General features: G+C 38.8%; 1 protein-coding gene, 1 long non-coding RNA gene and 1 pseudogene across 2 annotated transcripts in view; 2 read left to right on the forward strand and 1 right to left on the reverse strand.

The window, feature by feature from the left end:
• Nucleotides 1-1,010: 1,010 nt before the first annotated feature.
• Nucleotides 1,011-1,438, forward strand: LOC144635747 (dynein light chain roadblock-type 2 pseudogene; annotated as a pseudogene).
• A 2,160-nt stretch (nt 1,439-3,598) lies between these two features.
• The window catches only part of LOC144636095 (sodium channel protein 1 brain-like), a 39,113-nt gene continuing 16,090 nt past the window's right edge, over nt 3,599-26,621 (reverse strand). Inside the window, exons 13-23 of the mRNA XM_078495238.1 lie at nt 25,544-25,805; nt 24,689-24,927; nt 22,616-22,789; nt 21,463-21,573; nt 20,324-20,593; nt 20,016-20,069; nt 19,381-19,518; nt 18,605-18,718; nt 6,916-7,069; nt 5,791-5,916; nt 3,599-4,941 (exon numbers count right to left, since the gene is read on the reverse strand). Of these exons, the coding sequence (XP_078351364.1) occupies nt 3,617-4,941; nt 5,791-5,916; nt 6,916-7,069; nt 18,605-18,718; nt 19,381-19,518; nt 20,016-20,069; nt 20,324-20,593; nt 21,463-21,573; nt 22,616-22,789; nt 24,689-24,927; nt 25,544-25,805 (2,967 nt within the window). The 3' untranslated portion in view covers nt 3,599-3,616. The remainder of the gene's footprint in view (nt 4,942-5,790; nt 5,917-6,915; nt 7,070-18,604; nt 18,719-19,380; nt 19,519-20,015; nt 20,070-20,323; nt 20,594-21,462; nt 21,574-22,615; nt 22,790-24,688; nt 24,928-25,543; nt 25,806-26,621) is intronic.
• LOC144636101 (uncharacterized) lies at nt 13,458-17,623 on the forward strand. The gene is made up of 4 exons (XR_013567465.1): nt 13,458-13,777; nt 15,294-15,385; nt 15,909-16,017; nt 16,499-17,623. It is a non-coding gene; the product is annotated as an uncharacterized LOC144636101 (long non-coding RNA).

A 26,621-nucleotide genomic window follows, 5' to 3' on the forward strand; every position in this document is an offset into this window, starting at 1 on the left:
TATGTAAACGGTTGTCTCAAATTTAATCGTTTTATTCCTTTGCTTCTGAAAAAATTATAAAAGCACACCCCAGTTTCTTTTAGCTTCCGACAGAAAAATAAAAAGTTTCCTGCGTAGTCGAAGCCCAATTCATTTGTTGACATAAGTTGTTTTAGCTTTAATTTTGCCGTTTTCTTGCAAGCCAATTAGTAATGACTATCGCTGCAGCACTTGCAAAAGTCAGATATCGTAAAATGTCGCTTATTTTACAAACACTATCAACACTGGGTTACTTTTGAACCTCTAACGGACCTAACTGAAACGAAAATTGGTCCGAGAAATCGGGGATTCGAAAACTCGTGAGTAAAAGTCAGTAAAATTACAGTGCTCAACTGAGTCAAGCAAATCCAAGGGAAGCAAGGTTTGGCTCGAGTTATCGGAAGATTCGAGAAATCGTGATTCCATTGAATAAGAAACCACCTGAGGCACTCTATGATAAAAAAATTTTTTTTTTCCGGAGTTTTTCCCCTAGCCTGTTTTGGAAATCAAATAGACTGAAAAATAAAATCATTCACTGCATTAGTATTGGCCTATTTTTTAACATTTTGGCAGCGTTTAAAAATGTCGTGGTCTAGGTTGGCTTTAAACCAGCAGCCATATTTGTTTCATTACTTCTAAACTTGGTCTCAGTGAGCTGCGTCTCATTCCCTTTGCAATAATTCAATTTTTATATTCGTCTAGTTGTGGTTAGAAAATCAAACGTAAATCTAGTTCAATCCAGCCGTAAGCCAGGTCTAATTTTGACTTGCTTAAAGGCCCTATAAGTTTAATAATCGTATTATTTACTTCTATATAGTCGTTAGGACCTTGTTGCGATCATTTCAACATATTGTCGACCCCGTAGAGAGTTTCTGCCGCTCCCCTCCCCCAGTGACACAGTCCTCTGGGGGGGACGCATCAGGGTTCCCCCTTGACCCGCATGGTTATATATTTTAAGGCCTTTGTTACTTGCTGACAGCCGAGCTTGCTTTCGTAAAAAATGTTCATTACTGAACTTTACTTTCCAGAGTCATGTCTTCCCAAGTTGAATCCGCCTTGAAGCGTATACAAGGTCACAAAGGTGTGGTTGGGACGATAGTGGTGAATTCGGAGGGGATACCTTTAAAAACAGACCTGGATAACTCCAACACACTGCAGTACGCCTCTTTATGCAAGATGCTTGTATCAGTGGCCAGCAACACAGTTCGGGATATTGACCCAGAAAATGAGCTCACCATACTGCGAGTAAAAACCAGGAAAAATGAACTGATGATAGCACCATGGGAAGATTACCTCTTGATTGTTATTCAGAATAACAACGAGTGACAGTTTTTAACCAAAATGTAAACAAAAGCATCGAAGAATGTGTGTTTGTAAAGAAGCTTAGAGTGAGCTATGGAAAAGATTGTTTTTTTATTTATTTGGAATGTCTTGTTATTTTGATTAAATTATTGTAGAATCCTAAAGTTACAACCATATTGGTTCTGATTCTTCTTGTGGTTCAAACAACCCTCCAAAAATAAGCACCCCATCACAGTCCTCTCCAAGTCAACCCCAGCCAAAGTGACACCCCCTCGCGCGCCAAGAGGAGAGGGACGGACCACGGAGGAGGACAGAAGACGCCCGGGCCTGCAGGCCCTCCAGCCCCCCGGGGAGGGAGGACCGGAAGGGAGGGGGACAACAGGGAGGGAGGGGGAGGGGGGCCCCCCCCCCGACCCCCCGCCACGGGCCGGGAGACGCGGAGAGGGAGAGGACGACCCGCCAGCCCGGGAGGAGGGAAGGAAAAATATCGTAACAGTAACCTCTATTCAACAACATTTTATTTCTACAGTCAAATAGTAAATCCATATAGAAACTAAAGTAAAAATTTGGTGAAATTGGGTATTCTAAGCATTGTTTGATACTCACGTCTGGGATCAAAGCCCAAGTTTCAGGTATCCAGAACTACTTCGTAATCACATTCCGGCCACAGAGCCTACATATTTCATGTCAATCGTATAAACGTTTCTACAAATAACTAGACAGTTAAAATATTCCTAAACCTCTAAGTACCTTTCGAAACAAGACACTCTGTTAGGTCTTAAGCCGGGGGAGAAAATCGTGTTTTAGTATGATAGTAATTTTCTTGATCACTTTCGTCCCAATACAGGAAAGACATGTAGGGGATGTTATTGTATAGACGCGAGTGTTTTACTGGAAAATAGATCACTGATAAAGCTCATACGAGATTACATCCGGGACCGTAGTGGCGTATTTTCCATATCCTCACTATATATAATAAAAATGGCTACTACACAACCAGCTGATATAATTTAAATGTTGAATAACATTAAATTTCTTATCATTTTTTTTTTACGATTTTTCTTTGGTTTTCGGCTAAGTGCTTCATACATTTTCTGTTATTCTGCCTTGATTGATTATCCTACAATCAAATGTCTGCAAGCATGCAAGCAGCTACCTCCTGGAAAATTCACACGAGCTGTTCATTAATTATACGAATTATTTTATAATAATTATTATCTTAGAATTATTAACTCGGTGAAAAGAAAACAAATTCGGATTATTGCATTCATCTTCGTCCAACAATGCAAACCACTGTTCTTCATTTTTTTTGCAAACCATTCTCACCCTGAATATTAGGTTGGACTTTCGGTCTCGATTGTTAAACTATTTTGCTACTTTGGGCACATATTTCTAAGTGTAAACTATTAATGTTGGATTAAAGGAGCCCAGGAAGGACTCCCGTATGAAATGGACAAGGATGTTCACATGATATCGCCTCGCTTAGGGGTGCAAATTACGGATTTTGGTCTCACTTTGAGTGTTCAGGACAAAACACAAAATATTTTTAGCAAACATGGTTTTGCTTTGGGTTGCACGTGAAGAAATTAAAATCACCGTCATACTGCTCTCTCCTCCGCAGAGGCCTCTTTCGTGGGGGAAGGGGAAAAAAAAGGGGGGGGAGGAAGGGGAAAAAAAAAAAAATAAAAAAAATGGGGGGGGGGGGGGGGGAGGGGGGGAGGGGGGAGGGGTGTCCCCCCCCCTTTTTTTTTTTTTTTCTCTTCTCTCCCCCCCCCCCCCCCCCCCCCTTTTTTACCCACCCCCCCCCCCCTCCCTCTTTCCCCCCCCCCACCAAAAAGAAAAAAGGGGGGGAGGTCATACTGAGTTGGCGGTCTAGACCGATCAGGCATGGAAATGGTCACATGAGCAACGCTCAAATCGTTCTCCTTTAGGGGTTTAATCGATTCACATTTTCCGACGGGCATCCCTGTTCCTTTTAAATGGAAGTCCCGCCCCCCGGGACAAGGAATCCATATTTTGAAATGGTCTGTTCTTTATCCATGTGACCTGGTCGCTACATGAAGTGTTTTTCCTAATGTAGGACTGATACAACAAATAACTTTCTCGGCTAAAGCGTTGGAAAAATTCAAGAACCTATCTAAATCAGTGCTGTTCCTCGCTCAGCATCGTCAATACCATCAAGGTACTCTACGAAGACTAGCCCACAAACTCTTTACTTTGTTAGACTCGTTGAAAATGATTCAAGTTATCTTTCAATGTAACATCGTCATCATCAACATCATCATCATCATCATCATCATACATCATCACCTTCCGAGTCAAACGGGTCATACGACAAGCACGCAGGTGAAATACTACTGCGCACGCTATCAACAGAAAGCTGAGATCTACTTCCGTTTCCGGGGGCGAGGTCGAGACCGAACATGAAATCGCTGACTTCCTGATCGCTTGAAATCGAAGACAGAGGACTGCACGAGCACTTGGGCACGCTGTCACTGGAAAAGCCGTTTGACATCGGAAATGTTACCACCCCTCGGGTCCTGCGCTTGTCCAGAAAACGCCTGATGGCGCTGTGAACTATTAAAGCGGCTGACAGAGGATCCCGGTATTTTGCACGCGGGGCAGCCGTATTCCTTTTTGGAGAATCCCCGGTATTATCACTACCATTGCCATCAGCTGCTGTGATCGGAGAAGGCGCAGTGTCACTGAAGGACATTTCGGTACTGGATATTTCATTGGAACCCGAGCGAGATTTGCTTATACGCGACTTCTTCCTGACCCCTCGTCTTCTAAAATGTGTTTCCAACTTGGACGCTATTTGCTCAAAGGCAAGCGGCGATTCACCTTTCTTTTCTAAATGCCGTTTGACCAGACAGCGGAGAAGGTCGAAGCACTGCACACGGTACCCCATCCTCACATTGATTCCCATTCGGACGAGCTCCTGTTCGTTAGGCTTGGAGATTTTGAAAGGCTCGTCTAGAAGAGCGACGAAATCCGAGACCTGATCTACCAGAAGATACTGTTTTCCATCCGTTACAAACGAGGACCATTTTTCATAATAACTATCGAGGTCCTCTTTGGATATGACGAGCCCACCCTCTTGTGCTCTGTTCACGTTCTCTAGGATGATAGCAATGTACATGTTCACAATGATGAGAAAAACTATGAAGATATAGGACACGAGGTAAATGACTGCCCCCACGGGGAACCCGCAGTTACCGTTAGGGAATCCCCCGTAGTTCGGATCGCAATCCGGTTCACGAAGCATAAGCGATTCCAGAATATCATTCCAACCAGCACCTGTAGACAAGCGAAATAACAGCATCATAGATCGGCCGAAGGTCTCGAAGTTCACCGTTTCGTCCAGGTTTTTCTGTTTCTTAACATGGCCAAAGGTGGACATTCCAATGATGGCGTATATGAAGATGATCAAGAAGAGTAGTGTGCCCACGTTCAAGAGAGCTGGTAACGAAATTATGAGCGCAACCAGAAGCTGACGGATTCCTTTTGCAAACTGCAGGATCCTGAGTAACCGGGCCACCCTTGCGACCCGAAAGACGCGAAGGAGACCTGGGTTTATAATGCTGTTATCACCTGTTGTAAGCTCATCCATTGCCAATCCTAAAGAAATAAACGAGGTAAATTGTCTAAATGAGGCTCGTTACTATTAAAGCCAATAATCAACTTTACGGGAGTCGATAAAGGTAAAATAACTGCCTGAGGGAGTTGTAATGCTGACGCTTCGCACTTTTGTCCTTCGTCGGAGCAAAGTGGGAGAGGATAGCTTTGTTATTAAATTCGAAGAAGGCATGGCAACAGGAAATACATGAAGAAATAAATGATTACATGAGAAGTGTTCGTTAATCTTATGGGAGAGCCAAGGTGCAGATCTGAAGAAGTTTCTCGCCTTTCCGTATTGCCTTGATGAAGAGAGCGATCACAACAGAACAAAAAAGATCAAAAACAACGATTGTACGTCAACCGATGGATAGACTCCGTGCACAAATGAGATCGCTTCCGCGACCATTTAACAATTCTAACGGGACAGACCACGAACACAATTGTTGCTCCTGTAAATATCTAATTTCCGTAACCGTTCATCAGTAGAATGCCCAAAATGCGTATAATTCCATAATTTCTATGGTTTCGGCTCCATTAAATCCTATACCAATGTAGAACATTTTAGGAGGAGCCCCACCCATTTAAGAGAGAGACGTAAAGAAAAACGACAAGGATGTTCCTAACCTTTCTACAAAACATTAAATTGCCATCATTCTGGTTATTCTTCTGGCAAACATGTTTGCTTGTGGTCTGATCTTTCTGTTCATCATTGCGGTTCTGAAAGTCGCAAAGCTTCCACGAAATTTTAACTCAAAAACTTGGCTCCCCAGGGATGAACGAATGCTTTTTTTCTAATTTTCTTAGCCTTGAGGTCAGGCTTTACATGTGCAGTCATTTTGTTACACTTACCAATGATAGAAGTAATGACAATGACGAAATCAAATATGTTCCACGCCTTTGAGAAGTAGTGATGACGTAAAGCGATGAGCTTGACTCCTGCTTCCATGATGAAGAGTGCGGTGAAAATCCAATTGAACACTTGTGTTTCCTGGACATGACGTCACAGGTTTAGTTAAGGAAATCTTTCAGCCTTGATATCAACATTCATATTCTGCTAAATGTCACCATGCATTTGTTATATTTTTAGTTTGGAGAATTTCTCTTTGGTAATCAATTCCTCGATTCTCACGATCCTACTACGGAAAGTTTTAAGATCGGCAGAGTCGCTGAGTGCTAAGGGTGTTGCTCTTACAAAAAACCAAAGCTCCATCCTCAAAAGTCCCGAGATTAACTCCTTGGCCACACAGAAAAGAATGCAAACTTAAGCCCGGGACTTAAGCAAAATATTTTTTCTCTGAAAACAGCACTAAAAACAATGTTTATACATTTTACAGGTTTTTAACTAATAAATAACTCATAAACGTGTTTTCCTCAGAGTGCTTTTCAAAGCAAATGACGACATTGTTAACTAGATCTCTGTTGCCTCTTGTAACACAAAACGTAACAAAGAATGTCTGTAACAACTATTAGACCAGAATAAAATCCTTTAATACTGCAGTGTATCGTTAGTCATAAGTTTTTATAATTTGCAGAAAAGAGAAAGCCTAGTGATGATGATGGTGATGATGATGATATCATAATATAATAATAATATTAGAAGTTCAATGTTTGTTCTTTAGCATTCCTCGCCTCTTCCTACTGTGTGAATTTATCAGGGACGGCGGAGCCGGGAGGCTTGGGGGAGGGGGCTTACGCCCTCCAAATATTTACCAGAAAATAAAGAATTACTATGAGAAGATGCTCTTAAGACCCCAAACCCCCCCCCCCCCCCCCACCACCACCACCACCATCACCACCACCACTACCACCACTACACCACTTCAAGTCACTAGTTAGCCCCATCAGTTGGAAGAACGTTCCACCGTCCCTGTTTATTCTCTTTGACTTTTCTTTTTGTTATCCTTTTGTAGAGAAAATTGCTCGAAGAAATTGCCAAGTAGAGCTTAAGTTATATAGTTATTGTTAGATTTTAAAGGTGTGTAAGGATATGAAGAGCATCTGCCATCATCTGTGACTGGCCGTAATGTTGCCACATCATTACTAACATGTTCAGCACAATCATCCCAAGGATTGCCATCTCGAATATGTCATTCGTAACCATATTGTAAAGAATGTTCAATACCTTGTTCTGCAAAAGAGAAAGATACCAAGTAAAATATAACATCAGATCGAACGTTCAGCGCCCTATAGCCTGAAATGTGAGTCATCTCATTGTCCCTTTGCCCAACCCCTGGTTAGAGAGAGGCTTGTATTTCACCTGGGCGGGATTGTTCAAAGCACGATAAACGATAAAACGCAAATTTTGATAGTTTCAACTATTTCCACCAAAGAGGGACGATTAATCGAGGAACAGCTATTATTTGACGAAATACGGCATATGTAAAAGTTACACTGGACGAAACAATGGATTTACTCAAGTTTGAAAGTTGAGCAAATATGATGCAAATTTGGGCATCTATCTTTGCACTAAATTTGCTCAAGTTGTAAAGTCCTTGTAAACACAAATGTTTGTATCTAATGAATTTTTGTGCAAATGTGACGCAAAGATGGCATTTGCTCCTTATTTACCTCACTTTTGCTCACAAGGCAAATTTTTAACTTTCATATTCATTTGTTAAACATTTGCCTTCTGTGTATAAATTACACGTTTTCTACTTAATGCAAATTCAAGTAAACACTGTGCAAAATAAATTGTTTGCACTAGGTTTACATCACATTTGCGCGAGATACAAATAAGTAACTTTACGGTCAATTTTCTCGGATTTGCCATACAAGCAAACGTGTACATTTGTTATAGATGTGCGCATGTGTCAAAGAAATAATTTTGCCTCAATTACGCTCACATTTGCCAGGGAGCAAATATGTGAATTAACCAAATTTTTGCTACCGAGGCATATGTTTAAATTCAGTTCACTCAGGAGCCCATGGTTCACTTTAATTCTTCTTAATATTTGCTCTCTTTGGAAGAACAGTCTGTTTCAATGTTTCGTGTTTTCACACGCGAAAAGCGAAGTAGCGGGAGCGATGAGTGGCGGCTGTATTCGCAGGCTATTCCCCAAGCTTACTATAAAATTTTCAATGATTTTTCACGTGTAGATCAGACTTCGACGATCAACAAGAATCCGCCTATAGGCTTGAAATCATCATCTCCCTACCATGAAAACATGACGACCAAACTCCCGTATGTTCTGGCACATATCCCACTTGCGGAAGAAACCTATATATAGTATACTACAGTGGAAGCTCTCCAAGCGAACCCTATAATAGGTGGTCATGCATCTCTAGTTATGGCTGCAATGGTATAACCATACGGGTTTTTGAAATCTTAGTTTTTGAAAATCATTTCTGTAAGCAGGCAGTTATAGTTTTGAATACTTTTTTTGTCTCATGGGTGGCCATCGACAGGAGCTTCGATGGTTGTCTGTTTACTGCCATTTTCACTATTTAGACATAAAATTGATCGTTGGGTGTCTCTCCCCACCACCCGGCCATCCCCACCGCCCTACTCTCCCTTGTTTTTTTGGGTCTTATCAAACCGACTTGTGGGCAAGTTATAAGCATTGATTAGTGTGATGTCAAGTGTGTATGCCCATTAAATGGGCGTCGATAACTTGAAAGCGAGGCATTTATGCTAGCTCCAAAATTCCCCCTGGTATACGCAGGACAGCCAGTATGTGTACAGGACACCACTTGAAATTAGGAATGCGTTCTCTTTCGTCGAACGCAAAAAGATCTGTTCCTGATAATGCCAGGTGCCTCTGCCTAAATTTAAACAGGACAACAAAAAACTGCTGGACAAAGGCCCAACAGTCAGCTCATTTTATATTTCATCTCTATAAAGTAACCACTGCTTGAAAGTGGAGAAAGGGATTTCAGAAAGTTTCCATTACAGTCATTTATGATACTCATGAAGAAAGTGGAAAGCTGAATACCAACAATAACATTCAAATTGTTCAATAATTCGTTTTCATTATTTCAACTGAAGGATTTGATCATTTCAAGAAAAAATAATAAATTCTTGTTTATTCTTATTCGTCCTTGTCACCTTTGGGCTAAAAAACATGGTTACATCAGTAAATCCTCAACTGTTTTTTTTTCTATGTGAAGGTTATGTCTATAATAAAAAGGGTTTCAAGAAAATAATACAATAATTGCTTGCTTATTTATTGTCAATCATGATTGGTATTTACATTGTTATATACAGTTGAACCCCGGTAACTCGAACTCTGAAGGGAAACGAAAAACAGTTCGAGATAGCGGGGTTTTCGAATTAACAGAGTAAAAATGACTGAAAAGTGGGTACAAGGGAAATAGAAGCTAGTTCGAGTTAGCGGGGTTGTTCGAGTTATCCGAGTTCGAGTTACTGGGGTTCTACTGTAGTTTTCACTGACTGACTAAAGACGACCACATCTTGACAGTGGGCTTCCTAAAAACGACCACATTTTGAAAACCCAATAGTGGAAACTACAGTAGAACCCTGGTAACTCGAACTCAGATAACTCAAACAACCCTGCTAACTCGAACTAGCTTCTATTTCCCTTGGACACACTTTTCAGTCATTTTTACTCAGTTAATTTGAAAACCTCGCTAACTCGAACTGTTTTTCGTTTCCCTTCAGAGTTCGAGTTACTGGGGTTCAACTGTATGTAACAAAAATGACTGGTCTTTCCTTTAATGGAATTCTATTGAAACTGTCTTAATTTATTAAAGCATCCACTAAGAGAATGAAATTTTATCTGCTGGGATTCGGTTCTATCATTAACCTGTGAAAAAAGGAGTCATTATTTACTGATGTAACCAGGGGAGAAACAGGGGTTGTCTAACTGTTTTAAGAGTTATGCTTCTTTAGTGACTTTCAAAACTTTGACGATAGATATTTTTTGAATTGTTTAACAGCAACTAACATGCCTGGCTATAAAACATATTGTAGCATTGGCCAAAGACCACACATCCCAGTAGCAGTGGTTGGTCATTAGAACACCTGGGATCTTTGACATGACTGAGGTGTCTTCTGTTTATATCTGTCAGCGATTTGTCAGCAGAAACCCCAGCATCTTTATTATGGCTGAGCTGGATACTTTGTGCCTGTTCATTTTCCTTCACCAAGTGTGATTCATCTTTTGCCAAGGCTGAATAAAAAAGCAATTAAACAATTAACATATCAAGTTTTTCAGGTCTATTGTTTATTTTATGGCAAGCCTGCAGGACTTGACAAAATACACAAAACAACTAAAAATATTTATGTCAATTTTGAAAACATGGCCAAAATGCAAAGGACTGTCCATGGTAATGATAACCTTATTTGGCATGTTTTCTATATCTGGTAATGGATTGTGTCTAATGAACCACAGACTGAAAAAAATCTTTAACTTACAACATATTTGCACAGTATTGATCACTGCTAGACAAATTGTCATCTTAGCAGACAAAAATTAAAATTATACAAGGAAATTATATTCTTATCATTGCCTGTGACTGTTTTTCTTTTTTTCTGAGATTTTTTTGCCTCACTGAAAGACTATGACATTAAGAGAAATATGGTGAGTTAGTTTTGCTAACCAGTTTTATTTTCACACACCCAAGGAGCCTGTTCACGGGCTACAATCTTGTCCACAAGTATTGGGATTAATTTCAAAGAAATTATTAACAAATTCCCCAGTCTAAGAGGAAGCTGTCTGCCTACCAAAGTCCTCAAATGCTCCCACCATATGGGGCTTCCCTAGCCTGAGATCTTGGATTGTACAGTTCCAGAAAATATCCATAGTCATTGAAAATTCTCAGGGAGGAAGGGGGGCTCAAAAGCCAAATTATTATTTGAAGGAACATATGGAAATTATGTGGAATTTCCAGAAGAGTGGGGGGGGGGGGAATTTAACCCAAACAGCCTTCTGTGGGGAGGGTTTTCTCTCCATTTTCAATTGTGTCACAGTATTTTTTCTCGCTATTTTCAAGCATCATGGTCTATTTTTCCCCTTATCATGTGTCACACATAAACCCTTTGCTACCCTCTTAAAAGGATTTTTTCAAAGTTATTAGTTAAGCAAACCAATGCAAAGAGAGCATATGAGTGATGTAAATTCACTCTTTGGGGCACATGAAGCCCCAGACAATGAACAATGAACTACATGTAGTGAGCAGTGAATTTATACTTATAATCAAAAACACAAAAATAGAGGGCTGTGAACAGTCTATATAAACAAACAGAATTTTACATTTCATAACAACAGCTTGTATTATCGAAGGTGCAGTTAGGTTTTAGTCTGTCAAAAAGCAAGCGGTTCCCATGAGCGAAACTAATTTACTGATCAAATCAGAAAACAATTATTAAACTTGGTTTCCGCAAAATATTGTGATCTGTCAGTGTCCGGCAGATCAATTTCATGTATTTGCCTCAGAATTCAGCTTCGACAAAATAACCGATCTGCTTGCCACTGACACACAATATTTTGCTAAACCTAGTCCAATAATTGTTAAATATTACCCAATCCTCCACCCCTTTGGGGGTGCAATTTCCCTTAAATCTTTTCAGTTCCTGACTAATCCCCACCTTGAACCGAGGTGAGGGAGGGGGAGGGTAAGGGGGGGGGAGGTTACATTGACTCCAGCATTAAGACTTAGGGTCTGTTTACATGGAGGGTGCCCCAGCTAACCGAGTTACCCGGCTAGAAGGGATGAACATAGCCCGCCTTAACATGCAGAATTCACAGCCCTTCTACCCGAGTTGAGAACAGTGTCATTGAAGTGTGTTACTGCCTGGGAAAACCATGTACCGGGTACATGTAGATGCAAATGATTGAAGAAAATTATGACTTTTTACTGAATAATTAAGGCTAGCCATCTTTAAACCTATTATACTTTGATGCGCAAGCTCTTAAAAATTTACTGCGTCTATTTTTGGAGGAACTCAATCAAAATTCAACAGTCTTTGGCCACCAAAGTGAAATTAAATTTGTTGTTTCGTGAATAAGGATAATCATTCCTAAGAAAATTTCAAATTATTAAATAAGTTGTTGCTCAAATAAATATTTTCCAGTCAACAGATAAAACTAATTTGATCTAATTTTGGTTAAATAGCACTGTTTTGATCCAGAATTTATACATTTTATGCCATTAACTTCAAATTTAAATTAAGAACACATGCAAAAACTTATCCCGGCAAGCCAGGATAGCCCAGGCAATTTACATGGCAAAAGCTATCCTACCTAGAAGGGTGCCCCGGTAAAAAGACCGAGTGCGCAGGACAAGGTGGGTTTCCCGCCTAGTATGTTAACGCTTCAATGTGGTTTCAAAAGAAACAGGGGCGGATCCAGGAATTCCTGAAAGGGGGGGGGGTTGTATACCTTAATATTTTTTATGCATGATTAAAAGGGACAGAAGTAACAACAATAGTTATTTGTCGTTTTTCTTCATGCCTCGTCTCGTATATTGAACAATGTAGCATGAACGAGTCTTCTTGTATGAGCTGTTACAAAGCCCTCGCATATCTTGTCTACCTTGAATCTCTCAGAGTAATGTATAGCCATTAAAAGTGAGATCTGAGAAGTGCTCTTTAGAGAGTATTGCTCTTATTGAACACTCGCAAATTTTACATTATCTTTTCCTAACTTGACAATCAGTCCGGCAATTGTGAAACAACTACGAATAAAACAATTTTATTCTATTATTTTTATGAAGTTTCAAAGAAATTAAAAAATGCTGTGCAAAGGGGGGGGGGGGGTTGCAACCCCCTTAACCCCTCACCTGGATCCGACTGTGAGAAACGTATAAAAAGTTGGCTCGCCAGGGTAGCTGGGTTAGCCGGGTAGCGTGGTTAGCCGGGGCACCTGCCTTTCATGTGAACCAGCCCTAAGCTTTAAGATTGTAGGTCGATTTTGTTCAAAATAGCCAGCGGTATTACCGTAAGTCAATAATGATCCAATTGTTATCAGCTTTTGCAACTGGTGTACCATGATATCAATACTTTGAAGAGATTGTACAAAAAGGTGTTATAAGAAAGATTTAGATGATTTCTTTAAGACTTGCCTGTTCACGACGATGTAAAGTCAGCCATTTTGCTTAGCACTTTCTCACAACATAGAGCAATCGTGCTGTCAAATCTTCCGTGGTCGTCGCTTGATCATCCTCAAGTGCAAGCACAATCTTTTTCCCGTTTTCTTCTTTTTCTAAGACCTCGCCTTTCTCTTTCGTTTTCTTCTTTCGTCCTACATCCTCGCTTTTTCCTCTGGTGTATTCTTTCTCCAAAAAGATTCACGTTCATTCTCGATTAGCTGGAGGCCGACATTCGCGTTCATTCGCGTTAAAAATTCCCGCTTCTTCCCGGCAAAAATCGTGTCAGTGGTAAGGCTTTACGCTAATTGGCTACTTTATTTATTGAACACGAGATGTACCAATTCGTCACCAGGTTCTCCCGTATTTCGACGTCATTATGTTGTTTTAGCCAATAAAAATGTCAATGGCTGTCACGTGGTGAGTATTTACCCATTCAAACCTCGGAGCGCCATTTTCCTCAACATTTTCCTACAGTTTGTCGCCTTTTTTTCTGTTAGTTCATTCTTAATATTATGGCAACAAAATCACCAAACCAAACAGGCAAAGAGTAAACGGGACTCTGAACATGAGGGATGCAAACAGTAATCCACAAGTACACCTCGAGCTTCGCGATCCCAAACGCAGCCATCATCTTCCAGCGCGAACGGACCAACCGCCACATACATGTAGACAGTGAGCAAAACGTCCTCGAACAACAGCCCATCTTTCACTGACAGTTTAAACCAGGAACGTTCATCGCCCACAGCGTCATCCACACCGGTATTTGGTGTTATCGAGGCATACAACGGTAAGTAAGACTGCGAGGATCAAACTGCCTACCAAACATACTAACATTCCTCTGAAATAGAGCTTTTATCTTTGCTACTTGGTTGTTTGTCTTATATAAATTCATCCTGGTAATAGGGCTGAGTTTTAATAGTTCAATTTGTGATATTTGGTCTAAAATCATTCACATGTGATTGAAAAACGCAGATAACTATGGAGCAGGAGACTGATTTGCTATTCTCTTGAGTGTTTACAGAGAAATGGATGACACAAAGTCCTATAGTGTACTTACAAAATAGTATAGGATAAATGTTATACCGAGTAAATGCATTGTGTCTATAATACAGGCAACAAATGCAAGCTAGGAATCGTTGGTGTAATATTCCAATATAATTCTATTTTCATCTTCAGACTAAGGTGACAAACAGCTTAGATTTAAATACTGAAGGTTGGTACATTGCATTTAATATATGCACATGAAAATACAAAACAAAGATACTTAATACAATCTACTGGACATTTTTATCAATAGAAACAACCCACCTGCTAATGCACGGAACAGATAATTTCTTCCCCAAATCAGGCATGCAAACACAAAGATAATAAACAGCGATGACAATTGGAATCTATTACTTTGCAAAGAAGCCTACCATATCAAGCGTTCACAGCACCATCTTTGAACAACGGTCTAAAAGCAAGCAGGGAACTATGCCATTTTTTTACAGTTCCATCTTTGTTTTTTATTTTCATGTGCAAATGTACCATCCTTCAGTAAAATCTAAGCTACCTGTTTGTCACCTTAGTCTGAAGATGAAATAGAATTATATCGAAATATTTTTATTACACCAACCATTCCTTGCATTTGTTGCCCGTATTTTAGACACAATGCATTTACTTGGTATTACATTTATCCTCGATCTCTTAAAACTATCAGCTATTTTATCATTTTAATTAGAGCAATTTGTTTTAAATTCAAACCCACTGGGGATTCAAAATTTAAATAATAGTAGTCAAATGACGGCAACATGCAAATGTGCTATTGGGCATTTTAAGCTGCACACGCCCCAATTTGGCGAATAAACAGGGCTCGCCATAAATACTAATCAGATCTTAGAATTTTGTTACAGTATATGTGAAGTTGTAATCAAATGTTTTACCAAGTTTGTAAGCTCCAGAAAATATTAATACTTCCCCACAGAGAGGTTGGAAATTTAAGGGAAGGAGAGGATCTCAAAGATCCAAACATATAAAGCAATGTATGAAGCTAAATTTAATTTTTTAGATAGGAGGGGAGTCATATGAAAGATCCCTTAGTGGAAAGGGTACGGATACAATGTATTTTCTGGAACCACAAATTGACTACTGAGGTTTTTCAGAGGAGAGAAAAAGGGTTTCTTTGGTCACTTGTAAGTTAAATAATATTCTCAAGCTGAAAGGCCATTTAACCAACATTTCCTTTTCCAATTCAAAGAATATCGCTTTTTTGCTTGGGCAGGCACAAATGCTTATATAATAATCAGTTATATTTATTCTCCTAGATTCAATGAACCTGACAACAAGATTGTTTACTTGCAAATTTAAGCTGGTGTACAAAGTACCGACCGTGAAATGCCAGTTGGCACCATAAAAAGTAAACCCTCTTTTTTCTTCTTTCTCACAAAATTAATGTACTCTATCAACTGTTTTGTTAGAAGTATAGTTGCAGAACCTAGTCTGAATTTTTCTTTGGTTTAAAAAATTTAATCTCATCAGTATAATTTTAATTGCCTTTGTTGAGTATGCATGGTTACTGATCTCATTGATAAATTTGAAATCTGAAACAACAGTTTGTGGTGTTTATTCTGTGACATCCTAGAAGTTTTATGAACATTAAGTGAGCTCTTGAGAACTCCAACCACAGATGTCTCAGTAGATAACCCACACCTGCTATTTAATTTTTGACATAAATATTGTGCAAAAAGGTGCAGATTATACATGTAGTTTTACTGTAACTTTACCCCAAGTCTTTCTCCTTCTAATTTTTGTTTGGAATAGTTTATTTCAAACACTCATGAATACATCTTTTGAATAGTTTAGTGTTGATTAAATCTAAGAATATGTCTCTTTGCCATGTTTGAACAAACTGATTTTTTTGGATTATTATTATTTTGTAGCTGCTATGGGTGTCCAATTTCAGACAAAGTAAAGGCAAAGTGTCATTAACTCAAGAAATGCAGTCAACATCTCTCGAAGGAGCAGAGGGTCCGAAGCCGTCTAAATATGGTAATTTTTTTTTACAATTCAACAGTGTTCTAGAATTTTGTACAATTAAATGCAATTAGTGTATGTGAATACAAAATGTAATTTAAATATTCAGAGTCTATTTAGCTATGGATGCAAGCAGAAGGTTCCTACATGAAAGCGCAAGAAGAAAAACAAGAAGATTAAAGACTGTGTATTTTGGTTACATTATTTAAAAAAAACACATTGTAGTTGTTCTAATTCTAGCTGCTACAACTGTTATGCGCATGATATTTTGTGTGCATTCACATTCAAAATACATACATGTACAATGATTCATGCATTTTGCATAGCTCTCACTGTTTACTGTCTCTAAATAGATTCTTAGGCCTTTCTGTTTAAAGACTTTAAGAAAGAGTGGTCTTTAGATTGGTATTCTTTTAAACCCACATTTTATTGTCAATTTGTGACTCAAGAGTTATCATTGATAAATAATTTTCTTAAATATATTTTTCTTACACAGAAAAAGAGGCAGAGAGTAAAAGCTTGCAGTAGAGCAGTCCACATCCTAACAGTAAAGGAAAAAGATCACTTCCAGAAATTCGTGACTGTGGACTTTACATGTATGTTGTCTAAGTATTCCATGTCAGAGATAGAAGAGGAGAGTGGAAACAGAGATGGCTGTGAAAGCCCAGGCTTAGAAAAGAAATTCTTTAGCACCTGCACACTTCAGTGGCGCAGTCCTGCTTTAATGCAGGTTACATGTATGCACACCATTTACTGAAAGGCAGCACATACATTGTAGAAGGACTGCAAAAAGACATCAACATGTAATCTTGAGCTCCTTTGCACCTGATGGCATTCCTTTGCCCTAGCATAACTGGTACCTTCTGCCCTCCTTTTGTTTAATAATGGGGTGCATCACTGCATTTCTAAAGCTTAAAGGAAAAAAAAACTAAAATCTCATACTATTTTGTTTTAAACTTTTTGAGAACTTTAATTGTTTGAAATGGAAATTTCAACTATTGAGTGGTGATTATTACAGTACTGTTTTCCTGAAAGCTGCATGTACATTGTACTTGATTGAGTGCTTTCTTTTTTTTAATGTTTAGTTGTCTTTTTTTATGCAAAAACCTCATTTTTGTGAACAAGCTACTGTAAATTAGGCGTTTCATGCTGTCATTCATCTTTCAAATGTGCATTGAACTGTCTGTGACAATGGCTGATTCATGTTAACCAAATGTTCACATACATGCACTAAAACAGTTAACTGATCATAATTATAATATTTCTTATGTAGATGTTTGGGGGAGTTTTATACTTATTGTTTTAAAATGTTTAGCTGTTTGCCTTCTGACAAGATTTAAAGATACTTACCGGCATGTACAAGTTTAATATTTTATTCATTTAACAGTTACGAACAGTCAATCAAGAACATTAAGTATGGTAGGCATTCTCATGCTTACTGTTCTAAAAAAGTTTTAAGCTGCTTACCATGTGAGAATAGTTATTGATTTTAAGTTAGTGATGACCGGTAAAGAAATAGAAAGCATTTTATATGCCCTTTTTAAGACTGTTTCAAAGTACTTAGCTGTTTTTTTTTTCTTTTACTTCTATTTCAAGATATTTATAATATTTCTTTTGATTCCATGGTGCCATGTGACATTGTTAAAATAAATAATTACATAGAGCTTGAAATGTGTGCATGCATTTTGTTTTGTTTATTTTATTCCTTCTCTGTTTTCCATTTTCATTTTTCATTATACAAGTAATTGGGGAGAGGGGAAGTTTGATTGTTTGGCACAACGTTTTAAATGCTTGTTCAAACAAAGGCTTTCATGATCAGTGAATGTTCACTGGCACTTCTTTTTGTAAAGAGCATGTAAAGACTAGGCAAATTTACTATTTTGCCCTCCCTTCTTTTCTTGCAAATACTGGCCAAATATGACATTTGACTATATAGCAAACATAACCAAACGAAAGCAAATATGGTATTTCCATCAGTGCAAATCCTTCCTTTCATGAGGCAAATTTATATATTTGCCTGCTATTTACTGCGAAAGTAAAATTGATTTTTGTTCGTATTTGTCACGCTATAGTAAATGTGTGCAAACATCAAGTTTATTTCATGTCCAAATATCATCAAAGCGAAGTAAACATCACTTTTGTAAGTATTTGCTATCAATGTAAATGCGGAGCAAAGACGATATTTACTAGATCTTTGCTTTACTTGCAATATTACAGCAAACACAAAGTTTGACTTGCGAGCAAATATGATCAAAGCTAAGCAAATGTAATATTTTGCAACATATTTGCTACACGTGTAAATCCATCTTCTCGTCTAGCAAATTTAACTATTTACCTCACCTTTACTACAACAGAAAAGCTGTCGCAAATGTACAATTTATCTTTACATTTGCTACCGGTATGAAAACATTGAGTAAATGCGGTATTTACCATCTTTGCCTTGTGTGCAAATATAATGCAATATTGATATTTGTATCTGAGCAAATTTGAGCAGTGTCGTTCAAATATGGTATTTACTTCATATTTGCTACGATTTTGCTATAGTTGTAAATCCGTTTTTTCGTGCAGTGTTATTAACACGACATACAAACAGTACACGAACCTTCGGCCTGATAGAGTGGTCCGAAGGTTTCTTCTTGGCAGACTCTTTTAGGATGTCAACCCACTTTCTTTGTGCGTCCGTTAGCAACATTCCCATGCAACTTAGCTCATCGTACTGAAAAACATAACCCGGACAAAAAAAATTTTCTTAAAAGTAACTGCAGTTGATAACCATTCAGAAAATTTAATATCATATACGATCTTATTAAATGATCCTTAAGAAAAGAAAAGCCGAAAACACAGAAAAATCAACCCACTAAAAAGAGAAAACCCATCAGCAAACATGAACCTTGGAATAACTTGATGACGTAACTCGGCTGGTAATAACAGCCGAATGCGTAGTCACCATCAACCTCGCGGCAGCTCAAATCCTTTTCTACTCCTCAACGCTTGTCGGTGAATGCACGGAGATAAAAAACAACAATCTGTCTTTAAAACAGAGTGAAGACTGGCGCTGTGAAAGTTAATTTTCTTGCCCAAGAACAGTGCTTCGATTCTATAGCTTAGAATCTTCCTCAGTCGTATAAATGAACGAAGTGATACACTGTGTGAATCCTGGCCGCTGAAAAAATTCAGTGGCTCAAGAGTAACCCGAAAGTTGTGGGTTCGAGTCCCACCTGAGCCACTGAATTTTTTTCAGTGGCCAGGATTCACACAGTGTATCACTACAACCATTTCCCAAGAACATAACGCAACTGACCCGTGTTACAGAGACCACCACATTAATCATTTGGCCCCCGCGCCTCCAATGCAACATTTACCCATAAAAATACTAACCCTTCTTTTTAAACTGTTGAAGTTGTCAATAATGACTCCGACAAACAAGTTCAGCACAAAGAACGCGCCGATAATAATAAAAATAACAAAGAAAATGTAAGCGCCGAGATAACTCTCATCCTCTGGCTGCTCGTCCACCTGAAATGAACACAAAAAATATGAATTTGAAAAAGATTATTACATGCCCTTCGAGCTAACAAGTGCTCTTTATAGACTCAGATCAATGGAGGAATTTCTATTTTTTTATTCTCCAATACAATACAATAAAACATCACGCAAGCACTTAGGGTACTCTTAGAACAGTCCCGCCAACACGGCGAAATGTAGGTGCACAGTGTTGTTTAGCAACTTGTGAGACAAAATCGCAGACAAGCGTCGCTATCTGAAGGTACTGGTCCCCCCTCTCCCCTTCCCCCCCGGGGGAGGGGGCGGCGGGGGGCTGGCAAGACCAAGAAGGTGACTCACGGATAATGACATATTATGAACAGGCTGCTCATTAAAGATGTTGCTAGCAAAAAAAAAACGCACAGTTTTGATGTAACAATTTGCAAAGTGCTCACTTCAGGTTGCACTTTCTCTACAATAGCTTTTATTTATATTTATTCTTTAATTTAAGTAATTGAAGTCAACAAAACCTCTTTAGAGTCTACTGCATCATCCATGAGTTCCATCCAGCCCTCAAAGGTAGCCTGTAGCAAAAATAACGACAAAAAAGTAGGATCTTGGAAAGGACTGTGGTGAGAATTTCGCTGTAAAAATAGCGATATATAAACAAATTTCTAAAACACTCTGACTCAGATAGTGTTTGGCCGCTTCAACATCGTATTTTTTCATAGCTTTTGAGTTTCAAACTTCGTATGCTCCCCGGCGTCCAGCGACTGAGGAAAATGGGTACGAAAACGAGAAAGACTGAGAAAACATGGTATTCATTAAAAGTACTTACCACTTGAAACAAGGCCAGAAAGCCGTTGATGACGTTATCAAAGTTCACATTTGAGTTCACCCAGCGATATTTCTCAGGGTCTTTAAGGCACGTTGCTTTGTTTGGCACGATGTCGGCTGGCACGCGCTCGCCGTCCATGTCCTGGCACTTGTAGAACTTTCCCGCGAAAAGTTGCACTCCCAGGATACTGAATATCAACCAGAACAGGAGAGATACCAGTAACACGTTACCAATTCCAGGTATAGCAGAGAAAAGAGCGTTAACCACAACCTGTTCAAACAACACAAAGTTAACAAACATTAGTATATACCACACAAGTGAATAGTGCTTTTCGCGCGTGCTGATTGGTTAACGCGGAAGTGATTAGCAAAGTACTATTTGCTTCCGAGAAACAAACTGCCTTCGCGCGTCGCTTTGTTTACCAAAAGTGATGTTTTGGTCCGCTAGTTATTCAACTTGTGTGGTATGTACTAAAACAATTATTCCACCACTATTCACCTCCAGTTCGGTGAATAATTGTTAATTGTCAAAGTCCAACTGTGTCCGATAGTCCCTTCGCAAAGACCCTATCAAGTGATCTTAATTGTTAATCATAAGAAATGGCAATGAAGCAGACGGACGTCCGAAATAAAAAAAAAAGAGAAGTTAAATAGGATGGCCACTTTTGAGACCATTGATGTTTTGGTTCAAGATTTTATGGCGGTTTTCATGTTTGTCAAACTTGCCACCGAGTGACTGTTTCAAACAAATCTTACTTTTTTAAACTTTTTTATCTCCATAAAATTTAACATTTAGGCATCAATGGTGTTAAAATTGGCAATCTTACTTATTTCATCACACCCTTTCGATTTTTGGCATCACTTAGCTTTCCACCACATTGTTTTGTTTGACCAGGGCACATAACATAATTCCTCATTATACCTGTCAGATAAAAAGATACTTCGGACTTTACTTTAAGTCTGTTCAAGTCCTATAGACTGATCGGAGGATAGCCTGCTGACCTCTTAGTGTCGAGACTACAAGATAATTTCTCATTCACTTGGAAAATCTTTTTCAGGATAACCTTTACTATTTTCCAGGTTACACATTCACGCTTAGTTTTTGTCTTTCTCCTGAAATGTTGTGCCTCAGAGCTTTACCTTCATCCCCTCCAGACGGGATACCGCTCTTAAGGGCCTCAGGGCTCTCACTGTCCGTAGAGAGCGTAATGAGGCCAAGGTTTGGTCTTCAAACACACAAACCAGAGAAATCTGAGAAACAAGAAGACGGAAGGCCACAGAAAATTAGAACCTGAAATTTAAGGAAAATGAAGTTAAATAAGATTCGAATCATTTAAGTTTAACTCCAATGAATAAAATGATGATTTCATCTTTTGAAGAATGCCTCATCGAAACCTTTTACTTAATTAATGCTTATTAGAAGTTTTTATTGAGTGTCGTAAAAACAGAAACCAAAGCAATTATAATGGCCAATCATAAAAATCATAAAAGACGCAATGAACCAAAACGAACACGGGAAAAATTTACCTAGCCGGTTCCAAGCATGGAAAAACCCGTAAGACCAAATAAATCGGTTTGGGGTCTGCATCTGATAGGTTGAGGTGACGCGAGTTTTAAAAACCACCCAAAGAGTGTGCATAGAGCAGTTTTCAGTTGCGTGTAGTAAAACCAAAACCAAAATATTAACGCGAGCCTATCACAAAGGAAGCAGACAATCCAGTGAACCGATCAAACTCGAAGCAAATACATGTAGCCCACACGAAGCGCGGGAAAACGTGCCCGAGCGAGTCCCATTGGTTTTGGTTTTACTTCTGATTGGCTGAGAACTGAAGTGAAGCAAGTTTTTTTTAAACTAATCACTAAGTAAAGTAATGCAAAACCAAATCAATGTTATCGCAACTTACTTTCGACACTCAAGTGAAAACCGCTCTTGTCACGAAAACCAACGCAAAACCAGATTATTTTTCATACTTAATTGAAAACCACTCTTTCGCTGTCATGAAACCTAAAAAAGTAACGTTATCGCATCTGCCCAATCAAGCGAGAATGTACTTAAAAGTTTGGACATGCTGCACGAGTTCTTTTCCTTATCAACACCACTCCAGAACTACTCTTAACTGTTCTTAAAATTGTTGAACGTGGCCACGGGAGATCCATATGGGTAATTCCTAGAACGTAATCTCGAGGGGGTGGTACTGATCGTTCAAGGTAGAACTTTTTCGAAAGTTGTTGTAAAGTAGCTTGCGTTCTCACTGATGATGAAGTCCAAATATAGCAAACAGTAAACACTTACCGCAACTATTAATGAATCAAGGCAATTCCAAAAAGAGGAGAAATAATCGACAATGCCCAATCCTATGATTTTTAGAACAAACTCTAGAGCAAAAATAAACGCAAAAAAGTAGTTCAAGTTTTCCAGAGCCTTTTGCAGTGTGGGCTTGCTTGGGAGGTATACATCCTCAAACACCTTGAGTAGGAAGGAAAGAAAAGAAAGAAGATTACGTTATCATCATCGCATCATCGTCATCATTTATTAGCCACTTTTGAAATAAAATTTTACAGCAATATTTATGGTAGGTAGGGCGAATATACCTCCAGGAAACCACCAGGCTTATAGGGAAGGCCACATCGGTTAGCAATATGTTAGTAACTTAGTTGCGGATGTGCAGCTAGGTCAATTTAGACTCGTTTCATTCAAAACTGATTCAATCATTTTTTCTTAAAAGTAGAAAAGCTAGTCGAACCATAACCTGCGATCAGACGTTTTTTTCCCTTGCAAAGATGAGAGAGGGAAAAGAACGCCTGATACATTTATTTAACCGGCCGCCAACCGCCCCCAAATTTAAATAAACTAAGGTGTCGTCGAACTGTCAAACCACTCTTTGTAGATGGCGGCAAATTCGGGACTCGGATTTCCACCTGGCGTGAAAAACGTCTGCAGAATAATTATACATGTACAGCCTGTATTAAAACTTTTTCGCCGTGCTAAAATAAAAATGCTTTCAGTAGCAGGGAGAAATGGCACTCGCGAATGTACATTTATCAGCGATAGATGCCGTCCCTTACAGCTCACAAAAAAGGAATTTACAGATGAGCTGTTTCACGGCGCGGATAGCATCGTGTAGCTTTTATAAAGTAAACACTGTAAACATTCCAACACCTCTGGAATATTGTTTGGTGAATTTGTTTTCCCGAAACTCATTCGATGAATTGCCAAAACACCGTCACGAAAACAAATTACGCATTGTCGAACACTCTATCTGTTCTGCATTCAGAGAATTACACTTGAAATTTGTCAGGGCTTCAGCTAACGTAGAAGAAAAATCGTCCTCGCAATAAACACGCTTCGTCTAAGCCATTAGCACCAGCTTTTGACCGGAAGTCTCGTTGAAATACTACAGCCAATCAGTCCACACCGCTTCATTTAGTATTGTTTCTCGGCCAATCAGAAGAAAAACCAGAATCCGGTTTTTTTACATACGATTCGACAAGTAAATGTATCATGCCCTCCTTCCCCGGAATGGTAAGTAGCGAGGGAGGGCATGATCTCAGGTTAGTCGAACCATTGATCGATTTTGGGGATAATGTCAAATTTAAGACCCTGGTAAACTGCTTGAGATTAGTGCGACAGTGATTTGGTCGATAACACTATTCTTGTGTCATAACGGGGTATTTGACTACTTGTAGGAAACAAACTGAGAAACATCGGAGGCAATACTTGGTTATGACAATAAAACATAAGTTTGGCTATTTGCAATGCATTGACTTGGAAGATATCTAAGATGCCCAGTTTGCCCATATAAAAGAGAAGTTTATACTAATGTTGTCTTGAACCCGACTAAAAAGTTTAATGTTTAGTTTAGGAAGGTAAAGGTAACATTCATTCCAACGTAGGGGCTGGAGGAGTTGTCCGCTTGGATGTGATTCTTGTCCACTTATCGCAGGTTAATCCCCCACCCCCACCCCTCCAGTATTTTGTCCTTTGGGTGAAAAGAGGCACTTTGAGATAAAGCATTTTGCCAAAAGAAACAGCCTAATGACAAGGGTCAGCTAGGTTTTTAGATATGCGGTATACAGTGGGATTTTAAATAGGGTATACATTATTTTAACGCTAAAATTGGGCCTTGATGGGTATAAAGTATACTGTGTTTTTTCAAATATGGTATTTTGCATGATTTTAAGGGGAAATTTTGGGTATACTGGGTACATGCTTTTCAGGTATATTGGTATACCACTTACCCCCTGGCTAACCCTGAACGACCATGACCAACATTGGAACCGAGACTGCTCGATTCGAAACTAAAGCACTAACTATCCGAGGCCACAGCAGAAATATGTGTTCAGACAAAATTAAAGTAAATCTTACCAGAACTAAACTACTTATGAGCACCGTGAAGAGAATGAACCACTCAAAGTATCTATGCTCCACAAGCATCCGTGTACGCCAGCGAAACAACAACCAGCTTCTACAACTAAGATTCTTACAGACAGCGCAACTCGTGAGGGGTGACACACAGATCTCTGGAAAGCAGTCCTTGACTTCCGCGGTTTGTACTGGTGATTTGCTTCGCAAGTTTGGGCTTGATACTCGGGGTATAATATTAACTGAAATAAGAAATAACACAATTTCAAGTTTAATCTCTTAAAACGACGTAATTCAAGCAAATTTAACATACCATACTAAGGTACCATTACTTAAAACGACAGAGTAAGATCCAACTCATTTTTTTGTGATGAATGAAACAAATCTTTTTTTCGGCAACGAAACGATTCTTAAAGTCAACTTTCTGAAATATAGCGGGACTGAAGGGAATTTGTCACGGCTGAGTCAAGTTTACTACATAAAGTTTTGCAAAATACTTGCTATGAAACTTGATTTTTGCAAAGAAATTTCATCTATGGATCAAAATAACAAAACCATAGCTACATTACAACCAAATGTTTCTCCCGGGCGTTATAATTTAAAGTTACAAGCAAACGATATTAACTTTGAAAACTGTACAACCCAACAGTATTACAAAATCCCATATCGCAATCCGTTTAAATCATCTTCACTTCTGGCCATCCGTACCTTTTTTTGTATTTGCTGTGTTATTGAAATGTTTGTTCACTGTTTTAGGAGGTTATTTTCATATTTCACTGAATTTGTTGGCCATTTCCCACGTCTAAATTTGGCTAAAATCTTGTGACACAATCGTCGTCCCATAACACGCAAACTTACCTACAGTTGAGTATTCCTTTCCCAGGTTCTTCTTCCTCGCAGTGTTTCGTATTTCTTGTGATGAATTACAGCTTCCATCAGTTACAGGACACTCTTGAGCAGGGAACACTGAAGTGGTCTTTGTCTGCGTTAACTTGCCAACGAATCGTTTGAACACGTTTTCTTCGTTTTCGCTGTCTTTATCGTTTTCGTCTTCGTTCTCTTCTCCGTCATCGCCGCTGTCAAAGGCGTTCAACAGAAGGGCGAGGAAAAGATTAAGTACCTGTTAAAGAAAAAAGGTTATGGAGTTCTCTAAAATGACTAAAATAACTTAAAGGGACAGTTTCACGGCTGAGTTTAGACTATTTTATTAAGTTTTGCCAAATACTCGCTATGAAACTTTTAAGTTTTAAGCAAGTATTTGGCGGCCAGCGAAGAAATTGAGGCCTTATGTGCCACATGGCACGAAGAAGATAGGTAATAGCGAAGAAATTACTTCTATGGATCTAATGACAAAACCATAGCTTCATTATAAACAAATATGTTCCCTGGTGTAATAGTTAAAAGTCAAAAACAAAAAAGACTAACTTTAATCTTCAAAACTGCTCAGCCCAAAAGTTTTTCAAAACCTTTTGTATTTGCTGTGTTATTGAAATGTTCCTTCACTGTTTAAAGCGGTTTAGTTTTAAATTCCCACTCAATTTGGTGGTCATTTACTTATGTCATAATTTGGCTTAAATCCGTGGCTCAGTTCCTTTAAAGATTGCGGCCAATTAGGGATAACAGTTTCAACAGTCTCAACAAAATGCTTTTCCAACATGTTTGGTTGGCGTTTCTTGTGTTCTACTAGAGGCTACTAGGGGTATCGTCTTCAGCTGATTTTTTTTTGACGGAACTGTTAAACAATTGATCGACTGTTTAATGCAACAGTTGTTCTTTTAAGAAATTTTAATATTAACCATTTCAACTGAGTTTGATGTCGGTTGGATAGGTTGAACAACCAAACCAAGCAGGAAGGTTTTCTCCAATACGACATAAAAAATTCTACCAATTCAACTAACCGATTTCTTTTTGTTTTTCTTTTACTTTTTCCTTTGGT

The sequence above is a fragment of the Oculina patagonica genome, chromosome 13 (assembly GCF_052425735.1).
Source record: "Oculina patagonica isolate OP01 chromosome 13, crgOcupat, whole genome shotgun sequence".
NCBI classification, from domain to species: Eukaryota; Metazoa; Cnidaria; class Anthozoa; order Scleractinia; family Oculinidae; genus Oculina; species Oculina patagonica.